The sequence below is a fragment of the Melospiza georgiana genome, chromosome 6 (assembly GCF_028018845.1).
Source record: "Melospiza georgiana isolate bMelGeo1 chromosome 6, bMelGeo1.pri, whole genome shotgun sequence".
NCBI classification, from domain to species: domain Eukaryota; kingdom Metazoa; phylum Chordata; class Aves; order Passeriformes; family Passerellidae; genus Melospiza; species Melospiza georgiana.
This window is the reverse complement of record NC_080435.1, coordinates 15,378,956-15,388,273: the sequence shown is the minus strand read 5'-3', so window position 1 is coordinate 15,388,273 and position 9,318 is coordinate 15,378,956. Positions and strand designations below refer to the sequence as shown.

Genomic DNA, 9,318 nt, shown 5'->3' with positions numbered 1-9,318 from the left:
TAGCTGCCGTCAGCTCCCACACAGCCAGCTGGGGAAGAAGGAAAGGCATACAGAGAAATAACTTTTCATGGAGTTTGGAGCAAAGCTCCTTTAAAAAATAATTAAACTGATTATTCAACAGTCAGTGTCAAAATATTCCAATTTTGATTTTCACTAGGATACAGTTTTGCTTAATGAATATTGTCCATAACATTTTTTTTCATAAAAGATATAAATAATATTTTGTAAAAACATACAAGAAAACACTATTAAAAAAATAACCTACTGTTTAAAGAAGAGATTAAACCCCCAAACAGATCTATGTAAGAGTCTTCTCTCCCCATGTAAAAGCACCACATGGCAATAACCTTTGGCTGAGCCTATTAGAACTTGCATTTGCAGATAAGGGAAAAAAACACATTTGGTAGTATTTTATTCAGGAAAATGGTTATATGGACATATAACCCCCAGCTCAGGAGGCCCTCACTGTCTGTGGACATTTTAACTCTTCCTTTCCTTTCCCCTCTCCTAGCATTGAAGACTGCATGGACCTGTGGCTGCAGAAGACTCAGGTGATTTCTTCAAAACCAGCTGTCTCCTGAATGCAAATTTCATAAAAGTAAATCGCAAAGAAATCTCAAGAAGGATCTGGCCAAAGTGAGCCTGAATGACTGACTGCCTTAATTTTCCTTCCTTTTGGAACCAGACTGGTGGAGAACAGGTGAATAATTGCATTCCCGACAGGTGGCAAACAAAGGGAGTAAAAAAGTAAAACCATCCCACAACAGTAACTGCAGTAACAGGAAGATGACAAAGAAGGAGGAGGAGAGGAGTGAAAAAAGGAAGGAAGATGAATTTTGTAAAACAAAGAGAAGAGAAAGCAAGTTGCACAAAGCCATGAGCATGGGGAAAAGCATGTTATGATTTTCTGACTATGTCATTAGCTTTCTTGCAAGTTTTCCTGCAGATCATCTTGGTTGCAGCCTCCCCAGACACCAGTGAGAGCTGCCACTGCCAGTGCCAAAAACAGGTATCCCCATGGCTCATGGGTCCCTGCCCTGCTGCCCAGGAGGAGACACTGAGGTACCCATGTGCAGACAGAGACCTCCCTCCTGTGGCCACCAGCTGGAGACCACCTGAGGAAAACCAATGGATAGACAGCAGAGCAGGAGGGCATTGGGGAGAGGACAACAGGCTGGTGAGGCAGCTGATGACAAGCCACCCACGTTTAGGAGCTGGACCCCTGGGAACAGACCAGGTGGGGAAAATGCCTTAACACTGTAAGAGTTAGGATTGCATCAGAATTCAGAACTGTGGGCACCCATCACTTCTTCTGGTACCAGAGGACATACAGGGGTGTTGTCACCGGCATTTTCAAGGGGAAGGATCCCTGGTACAAAAATAAAAGAGCTGGCCGACCAGTGGAGTTTCAGGTTAAATCTGGAAGGGCTGTAAGCAAGTATGAGCACAGGTCTGTGTGTAACACCAAGCCACGTCAGCCCAGCCACGAGCGGCAGTCACCGTGTCACCTGCCCTGAGAACACCCAGCGTCTGTTTCACAGCGGCTGACACGGGAAAAAAAACCCATGGAGCCCGTCTCCGTTTCCCCCTGGATCCTCCCCAATCCTAAACAGCTGCCACCGCAGAGACCTGTGCGAAGCCAAGTCTCACACTAGAGGTCCCCACAGGCCAGCAGAACCCTTTCCCGAAGGGCGAGATAATCGACGTGAGCTTTCTGAAGGGAATTTCCCTCCTCAGTTCCGTAAAAGTCTCCCCCATTCCTGCAGAAGCCTCGCACCTCACGTCCACCTGAGAGGTCCCCAAATCGTCCTCTACATGCCTTGCAAGGGCTGCTAGTTTTCCCACAAAAGATGTTCTGCCTCCTTTTGTCTCCAGCTATAAAAACGGGTACTTTCACGGACTCACGGAGCTCTGAAAGCAGGTCTGTAACTTCAAACGCCTGTGTTTAAACAGCTCCTTCCTCTGTTTTGGTTGAAAATTACTATTCCTGAGTAGCTTGACCATGTCTTCTGATGCTTCTCCCACCTGCAGTGCTTGGTGCCTGCCTTTGTGCCCACCCTGCCGGCTGGGCTCAGGCGTGGAGGGCTTTTCTGCTGTTCTTTTTTTCTCTCTCTTACCCTCTATCCCATACAGGTATGCTTTGAAAGTTTCCTGTTTGGGGCACAGCATATGTGGATTTCTAACATCACAAAAATAACAAGAGCAAAAGGAGTTGCTACCGCACATTCATAAAAGCCAGAAAGAAAGTCACTCCCTCATCCAAAAGAAAGCAGGGACATGAGTAGAGCTGGGGTATTAAGATGTTGGGCTGTGATTAAGGAAGGCACATTTGGCACATGGAAGGGCACTGCTGAAGGGAGAACAGGGGACTCTGTGTGCTCATCCTACCTGTGCCCAGGTAGGGCACAACAAGGTGAACTGTGCAACACTTCACCTTCTATGGGATTAAACTTCTTCTGGGTGGCCTGTTGTTGGCAGACACCTGCCTCAGCTGGCACACACCTGCCTCACTGCCCAGAGAAGTGAGAAGCAGGTTGTCCCTTCAACCTCATTCCAGTGGGAAGAGAGGCAGGCTGGTGGCATGCCAGGGAATCACTCTCACAGCCAGCATGCGGGCTGGATGGCAGCATGGCTTTTCCAGCAAGACTCGGCCTCCTGCCCACCCTGGCAGGTTACATTGAGTGATTCCCTTTGCAAAAGCCCAACTTATCACTCCCAAAAGCGGTGTAAAAAAACACAGGTGACCACAGCTCCTGCCTGTGGCCTCCTCCCTTATCTCTGGTTATCAGCTGGAGCATGGAAAGATGGTAGTGAGTCTGAAAATACCCCAGGGAGCACAGGCACTCTCTTTCTAGCCTTGTGGCAGCTTGCAGTTTTCTGTTACGAAAAACCTCATCCCCAGCTGCATGGGTCTCAGAGGGATGTGCAATCTCATCCAGAAGGGAAGGGTTGATTTTAAAAAGGGAACAAAACCAGATCATATTTTTTTGCAAAGCTATAAACCCCCAACCCTCTTCTAAGCTGGAGGGAAATGATGCCCACCCTGTCAGAGAGATGTTCTGAAAGTGCTGGGGGATTTGATGCGTTAATGCTGCATGGGTTGAACTTGGGACACTAAACACGAATGGAGAAGAAGAAGCTGAATTCATCCTGATGCTTTCTTGACATCCACTTTTCCGGCTCTCGTTCCATCAGTGCAGCCACCAGTGATGGAACAGCAGCACCCCAGCCTCAGCTGCTTGAACTCTGTCAATGCAGCAGGGAAGAGAAATTTTCCCCTTGGCTTTGGGGCACTGCTACCCATGCTCCTGAGAAAGGATGGGCTGGAAGCAAGAAGGAGGATTTCCCCCAGGAGCCAAAGTCACACCCATCATCCAGGCAGGACACACCTGTGCAGGTCTCTGCTGCCTCTCAGAAGCCTCCTCTTTTTCCAGCCCACAGCACCACTGGGGAAAATACCTCTCCTCCACAGCAGAAAACAGCTCCAAATGTGTCAGATTTACAAGTGTCAGTGGCTCAGCCCATTTGGTCCCTCAGCTACTGCCCGTAACACGGCTGGATTCACCCTAGAGCTGGCTCGTAAATAAACATGTCCGTATCAAAGCGCAGCGCAGCCATGGGGATGCTGGGAGGCCAGGCAGACCTCACAGCCTGCGCCTGCCTTCCCGGCACATCACAAGGATGCATTGTAAAGGCTGCTTAGCATTCATATAGCACAGACACACAATCAAAGCTAAAAATCAACTTTTAAACCCGGGGCCATCTCCTTTCAAGAAAGGAAAGAGAGGAGGAAAGGGGGGGGATGCTGGGCTTTGCCAAGCTTCAGATGCACCACACAACTCCACTGTGAATGGAAACAGGGCTGGCTGGAGGCTTCATTGGAAGGCACAAAACCAGAGAGAAATCATAATATTTCCAAAGCACTTCTTTAGTTATTATTATTTTCAAAGTGTGTCTCAGAAATCCTCTAGTGATTCCCAGGCAATTTAAAATTATTGTAGGTGAACAAATAAAATGTCAGAAGAGTTATTAAAAATAGTTCATCAAGACAGGGAAATATTACATTGGAAAAGAGCATAAGCTGAAGGCAGGGAGCTCCCTTCAAAGAATAAACTCAAATGAACTTCTTTCTCCACTGAAAGTGAAAGAACCATACTCATAGCTCTAAAGCACAGTGCTCTACTCAAGTTAAATTATTTTTTCTTTTTCACATGCTATCTAATTGCATACAATAACTGCCCAGGAGCCAGCTGTGTGTGAAGACACAATGTGAGCCCTGCCCCATGTAGCCCTGCTCCTGGCAGAACCAGTGTGAGCACAGCCCAGCCTGGTAAACAGGCTCACCAAGAACAGGGCTGCTTTACTGCCCATCACCCTTTATTTCTCACATTCACCCTCTCAAGCTTTATTGCAACTGGATCTCCATTGCTTTCCACTGTAGTCCTGAAAGTTTTGGTAAAATACCCTAAAAATCTCATGTCAGCTGGCTGTAATGCATGGGTGGCACCAGGACTGACCCAGCACCGCACCTGCAGCCTTCCTGCTGACACACGTGCCAAGCCAGGGGCAGCGCTCTGCTCTCACCTTTGGCAGATGCAAGAACTAACATGTAGTGTAGAGGCCCTTTCCCCTTTCCCCTGAGCATCATTTGGCCACCTTGCAGCCCACTGGCTGAACCCACATGGAGCTAAAAGGTGTCCACACCAACCATGTAGTTACCATTTTTGCCTCACCTGCTCCAGGAGAGGAGAATTTCTTCTCCCCAGACTCTGGGGATGGGTAGCACCTTGCTGGATGCTCTCTCTCCCCAGATTATGATCAGGAAGTTGATTGTGAACACAGACAGTGTTTAATGATGTCTTGTTCTACTGGATCCTTACATAGTCATTAACTTTATAAAGAGATTTCGAAGGAGATTGCATTTGTCTGAGTACAAGATGTACCTACCCACCTACCTTCCTGCAGACTGTTGGGAAGCCAGCTGCACTGCTAGGAAAGTGTAAGCACTCGCTGTGTGCTGTGCTCAGGCCCAGACCCGATGGCCACATCTGGATAGAAACATCAGCAGCCCTGAAGCCAATTTGGACAAGTTAAGCTCATCCCTGAGCTGAGTGTAGAATCTCTGTGGCTGGAGGCTGCCTGCTCTCCCTTGAGACTGGGTGTGCTGGTGTGCGTTACTAATGAAAAAAATTCCCTGTAGCTATTTCTGTATGATAAAAATCCAGTTATTACTCTTGAGTGTGGCACTTCGACACAAAAGGCTTTCTCTTGAAAAGTTTCAAGGGCAGCAGCTTCCCCTTTCCTGTGTGAAAGGTTTTCAACAGAAAATTAGAGACGAGGTAATAAAAGAACATCAGTATTACTCCACTGAAATGATGCTCCTACTGACTAAGCTACATCTGACAGCGAGCACAAGGGAAGCCCCTTGCTCCAGCCAGGGCAGTTTTGCAGATGCTGCAGACAAATGCGTGACATGGCCTGAGCTGAGCAAGCAACCTGTGCACTCCCAACAAGGCACAGGCTTGCACTGCTGGGATGGGAATCCACCAGGAAAAACACTCCTGCCTGCACTGCGGGCCATGAGCTGCTCCTCTCGGGTCAAGTCCTTCAGGGAAGCTGTAGGGCTGCTCATTGCTTTGCCCCCAGGTCTACAGCACAGCCAAGAATGTCTCGGGAACTGCTGGATTTGGGTGCTAGGGCTCCTGCATGTTTGACTACCAGAAAATCAAAGTGCTCACAGGATCCTTACTGTCAGGAATTTCAGCTCAGCTGCCTGTGACACTGCAGTGGGGCTGGTTCCTTCAAGCCGCTGCCATTGCAACCAATCCCCAGGGAAAATATTTCTCTTTGAACATAGTGGAGCCTTGCTGCTCCCCAGATACCCCACACAGGTACAAATAAAAGCCCCCTCTGTGTCACATCAAGGAATCATGGATAGGCTTTTTGAACTACCATTTTTGGCTCAGATACACCTGAGCACCAGGAGCAATGTGGTTCGGGGCAGCCAGGGGAATACAGACCCTTTGATATCCAAATCGTGCTGCAGAGCCTTGCTGGCACCTGTCCATGTGATGACACATCCCCACCACCAAGTTGGTGCCAAAGACACCAGCTTGGAGCATTTTCCTGACATTGGGTTATGTTCGCCCCCAAAAAGTGAAGCCCTGAAACTGAACTGCCTCACACCGTTGGATTTATTTTTTTTTTTAAAGGCTGGGTGGGAGCAAAGCCCTAAGGACAGCTCATCCTGAAGCTGTGAGAGTGGACACAGCGCCAGGGCAGTGGGTTCACGTAGCTCCCCCTCCATCCATCTCGTTTATTTTGCAAAACACCATGCAAGTTATTTCTTCCCACGACTCCAAGGACTCCAAGGGGACGCTCCTTTGTTCTCCCAGCTATCAGAACGCACCCTACCCTCCTGCTCTTCCCACAGGAGCTGGAAGAAAGGCCTGCTTGGTGGAGAGCCAAGGAGGATTGCCCGGCATGGCAGAGGGAAGCCGGACTGCAACCCCCGAGCTACAAAAACTTTGCATTTTCCTTCTTGCCCCCGTGCCTTTATCCTTGAAACTCCCATTGAAGCCCAAAAAGCCGGTCTGTGGAGAACGGCGTTGGCAAGAGGACCCACGCCATTACTATAAATTTTTGTTACTGTACATTTTTGTGGATGTACTAAAGCAGAGCCCCGGTATGTCCCGTCTGTCTGTCAGGCAAGCACCGACCGGCGGCCAGGCGCGGCACTCTGCGCTCCGCAGGGAAAGCCAGCGGGGCTGCCGGGCCGCCGCCATCCGTACACCGGCACCGCGGGGTAGCGGCCTGGGCAGGGGGCGGGCTGCGGGCACGCCTGAAGGGACCGGACCCGGGCCTCCGCCTCACCTGGGGCAGCGGGGAGCCCCGGCTGCTCCCGAGCGCCCGCCGTGAGGCGCTGGGGAGGCGGGGCGAGAGTGCGGCCCCACCCCCGAGTAATAATAAAAACTAAATTAAAATAAAATGTTAAAAAACTGCCCGGGCAGGGGCGGTGATTTGAGGGGAGGGTTGCAGCGGGGCCGCGGACGGCGGTGTGTGTGTGTGTGGGTGTTTGTGTGGGGGTGTTTGTGTGTGTGTGTGAGGGGAGGGGGGGGGGGCCGCTGCCGGCTGCCGGCGGCGCCACGCGCCGGGCGCGCGCGGGGGCGGGTGCGCGCGCGGGGGAGGGCGCGGGCGGGGGCGCGGCGGCGGCGGGCGCGCGTGGCGCGGCGTGCGCGGCGCGTGCGGCCGGCGGGGGCCCGCGAGCGGCGGCGGCGGCGCGTTGATAAGGGGCCGGCCGGCAGCGGGACTCGCCGCAGAGGCGCGGAGCGGCGGCGGGAGAGCACGGGCATGGGGGTGAACTGCCCCGCGCTGCCCACCCCCGCCTCCTTTGCCTCGCTTTAAATCTAGTTTTGAGGTGTTTTTTTTTAGTTTTAAAGTTTTGGTTGTTGGTTTATTTTTTGTTGGTTGTTTTTGGTTTTTTTCCGCCCGCCGCCACCGTGGCCGCCCGGCGATGAACGGCGGGGCTCTGCCGCCGCTGCCCCCCGCCGCAGCCCGCGGCCGCCGGCGGCCCGCCTCCCCCGAGCTGCTGCGCTGCAAGCGCCGCCTGGCCTTCGCCGCCCTGCCGGGCACCGGGGCGGCGGCGGCGGCCGCCGTGGCCCGTCGGAACGAGCGGGAGCGCAACCGCGTGCGGCTCGTCAACCTGGGCTTCGCCGCTCTCCGCCAGCACGTCCCCCACGGCGCCGCCAGCAAGAAGATGAGCAAGGTGGAGACCCTCCGCTCCGCCGTCGAGTACATCCGCGCCCTGCAGCGGCTCCTCGACGAGCACGACGCCGCCGCCTCTTTCCCCGACGGCCGCGGGCGGGTGCCCGTCGGGGAAGTTGGCGGCGGCGGCGGCTACTCCTCCGCTTCGCCCTCCTTCGCCTCCTCCGCGCCCGGCTCGCCGTGCTCCTCCGAGGAGAGCGGCTACGACGTGGCGCTGAGCCCCGAGGAGCGGGAGCTGCTGGACTTCACCAGCTGGCTGGGGAGCTACTGACACGGCGGGAGGTGAGGGGCTGCGCAGGGGACGGGGCGCCGCTTCCTGCCCCGGCGCTCGGGGCCGCGGGGCACGAACCCACCGCGCCTCTCCTCACGTCTCTCCGCTCAGCCCGCAGCGCATCGGCACCCGCGGTCCCGGCGGCGGCATCCCCCGAAGGTACTGACCTCCACCCCGGCGTGGCCCCGCTGGCCGCTCTTCTCGCCGGGTTCAGCCGTCGTCTTCTGGCTGTGGAAAGTGCAATGGGGTAGTTGAACTGCGGGGTCCCGCTCCTTGCGCGGGGACAGCGGCTCCGCCTGCCCGCCGGAGTGCTGACCCACGGAGTGGATGCCCGAGCGAAGCTGCTTTCCCCCGCCGCTGCTGTCTGGTGTTGCTTTGGAGGGGTGGAAAAAGAAAAAAAAAGACATTAGAAACACTTGATACTTCCTTATTTCTGTAGGGGGAGGGAATTTTTTATCATGTCAGATTCTATTTTATATGTAACTTGAACTGCCTATAGGGACATTGGTGTATGAAGACTTATTTTTGTACAACAAACCTTAGAGAAAAGGGATGAGATGGTTCTATTTTTAGCAGGTCCTATCCACTTGTTCTTGAACACTACCAGCTGGAATGTTGTGGGAACATACATGTTATAGATGCAAAAGTACTTGTTTGTTTTTTTATTATTATTATTCTCTCCAAACACTTTGCTAAAATACTGTAAACTTGTGTTTTAACGTGATGTCTGAGTTTGCCTGTGTGAAGGTTCACCTCTCTGAAAACTGAAGTTTTTTTAAAAAAATGTATTGAAGGCATTTTTGTATGCACTTGCTAGGGTTTCGTATGTTGTACATATGCAGTTTTTAAGAGAGTATAATATTTTATGTAAATTGACTTTATAAATAAAAATCTATTTATAAATGGCTTCAGGACTGTAAGATGTATGTATGTATTTGCCAGAATTGCCCAAGCTGACTTAACTATGGCCTGAAGGGGTGGGAGAGGGGAGTAAGGAGCAGTACAGCAGAGAGGCAGCTCTCCCTGGACCAGGTTTCACGTGCCAAAAGGAATAAGGAGCAGCACAGCATAATCTCCAGGTTTACTTTTTTCCCCCATTCAAGTTTTATAAATTCAGCTCTTGGAGCAGGTCCTGCCGGGAAGATGTGGGGAGCTGCAGATGTGCGTAGGAGACAAGGCAGGTTCGGTGCTGCTAACCCCTGTCCCGAACATGCAGAAAGTGCAGCTGCAGGAGGCTGTGTTGCCCCTGCCTGGGATGCTGGGAGACTCATGGGAAGGTAAAG

The 9,318-nt window shown here is 52.3% G+C and overlaps 1 protein-coding gene across 1 annotated transcript; it reads left to right on the top strand.

Annotated features, from left to right (window-relative positions):
• The first annotated feature begins 7,513 nt into the window (after positions 1 to 7,513).
• Positions 7,514 to 8,035, top strand: ASCL2 (achaete-scute family bHLH transcription factor 2). Its single transcript, XM_058026980.1, has one exon. The coding sequence runs from the start codon at positions 7,514 to 7,516 to the stop codon at positions 8,033 to 8,035; it is 522 nt and encodes a 173-aa protein (XP_057882963.1).
• Positions 8,036 to 9,318: the final 1,283 nt, after the last annotated feature.